Raw genomic sequence first — 852 nt, forward strand, 5'->3', positions numbered from 1 at the left:
CCTAAACTAATATAATGCAATACTTACTACTATAACTTGCAAATAATTTATAGCGTTCTCTATGAGAAATCCCTAAACTGTGAATGACCTGACTCTGCAAGATTATCCCCATGATTGATCTACACAGCGACACATCCGTTCCCACACCTGCAGGGACTTACCGACAAAGCGTTGCATCAATCTGTGTGAGAGAAGGAAGGGCAAGTTTGATCTTCCGTCGGTAGTTGGGGTCCCTCTGTAAGGGATTTCCCTCTAGGTAAACTGTCTGGAGGCCTTTAGCATTCTCCAGTTGCTTCAGGTCGTTCCAGTCACTGATTTGATTGCTGTTGAACTGGAATATAAATAATGATTTCAATAAATCAATCTTATCCCATAACTCAAAAGTAAAATTTCCTCCTGTGCCCAAGTAACCATTCAGGACATATTTGAAGAACATGTGTCCTATTGCTGCAGGATGACACAGTAGGGTGGCCAGTTCCTTTCTGCTCTATAACTACTTAGCACTTTCACTGCAATGTAAAATGAACTGAAAGATGGGAAAGACCATTTTGAATCAAACTCGCTACATATGGCGGCACCATTTATACAACTCCATTACTGATCCCCAAGCAAAGTAATATGCTTACATTTGTTTTTTTTCTAACCCCGAAGGGTAAGCCAGAAAATATAAATCTATGATTATCTGGTTAATGAAGTGGAAAATAATTTAGGGTATATTCTAAATACTCATAATCTTATTTTACTTCTCTGGTGGTACAATATTTTTTAAAAATTTGTCTCTCTTACAAATATCCCTTTACTCCCCCCCCCCTAAAAAAAGGGCAATCCTGTCTAAAAAACGAGAAAAGATGA

At 38.3% G+C, this 852-nt stretch overlaps 1 protein-coding gene across 4 annotated transcripts in view; it reads right to left on the reverse strand.

Moving 5' to 3' along the window:
• LOC119591878 (protein phosphatase 1 regulatory subunit 7-like) overlaps positions 1-852 on the reverse strand; it is an 8,414-nt gene that overhangs the window by 575 nt on the left and 6,987 nt on the right. For all 4 annotated transcript variants that reach the window (XM_037940616.1, XM_037940618.1, XM_037940619.1 and 1 more), the window contains one exon: positions 162-331. In XM_037940616.1, coding sequence (XP_037796544.1) covers positions 162-331 — 170 coding nt within the window. The remainder of the gene's footprint in view (positions 1-161; positions 332-852) is intronic.

This window comes from Penaeus monodon, chromosome 29 (genome assembly GCF_015228065.2).
Source record: "Penaeus monodon isolate SGIC_2016 chromosome 29, NSTDA_Pmon_1, whole genome shotgun sequence".
Classification (NCBI taxonomy): Eukaryota; Metazoa; Arthropoda; class Malacostraca; order Decapoda; family Penaeidae; genus Penaeus; species Penaeus monodon.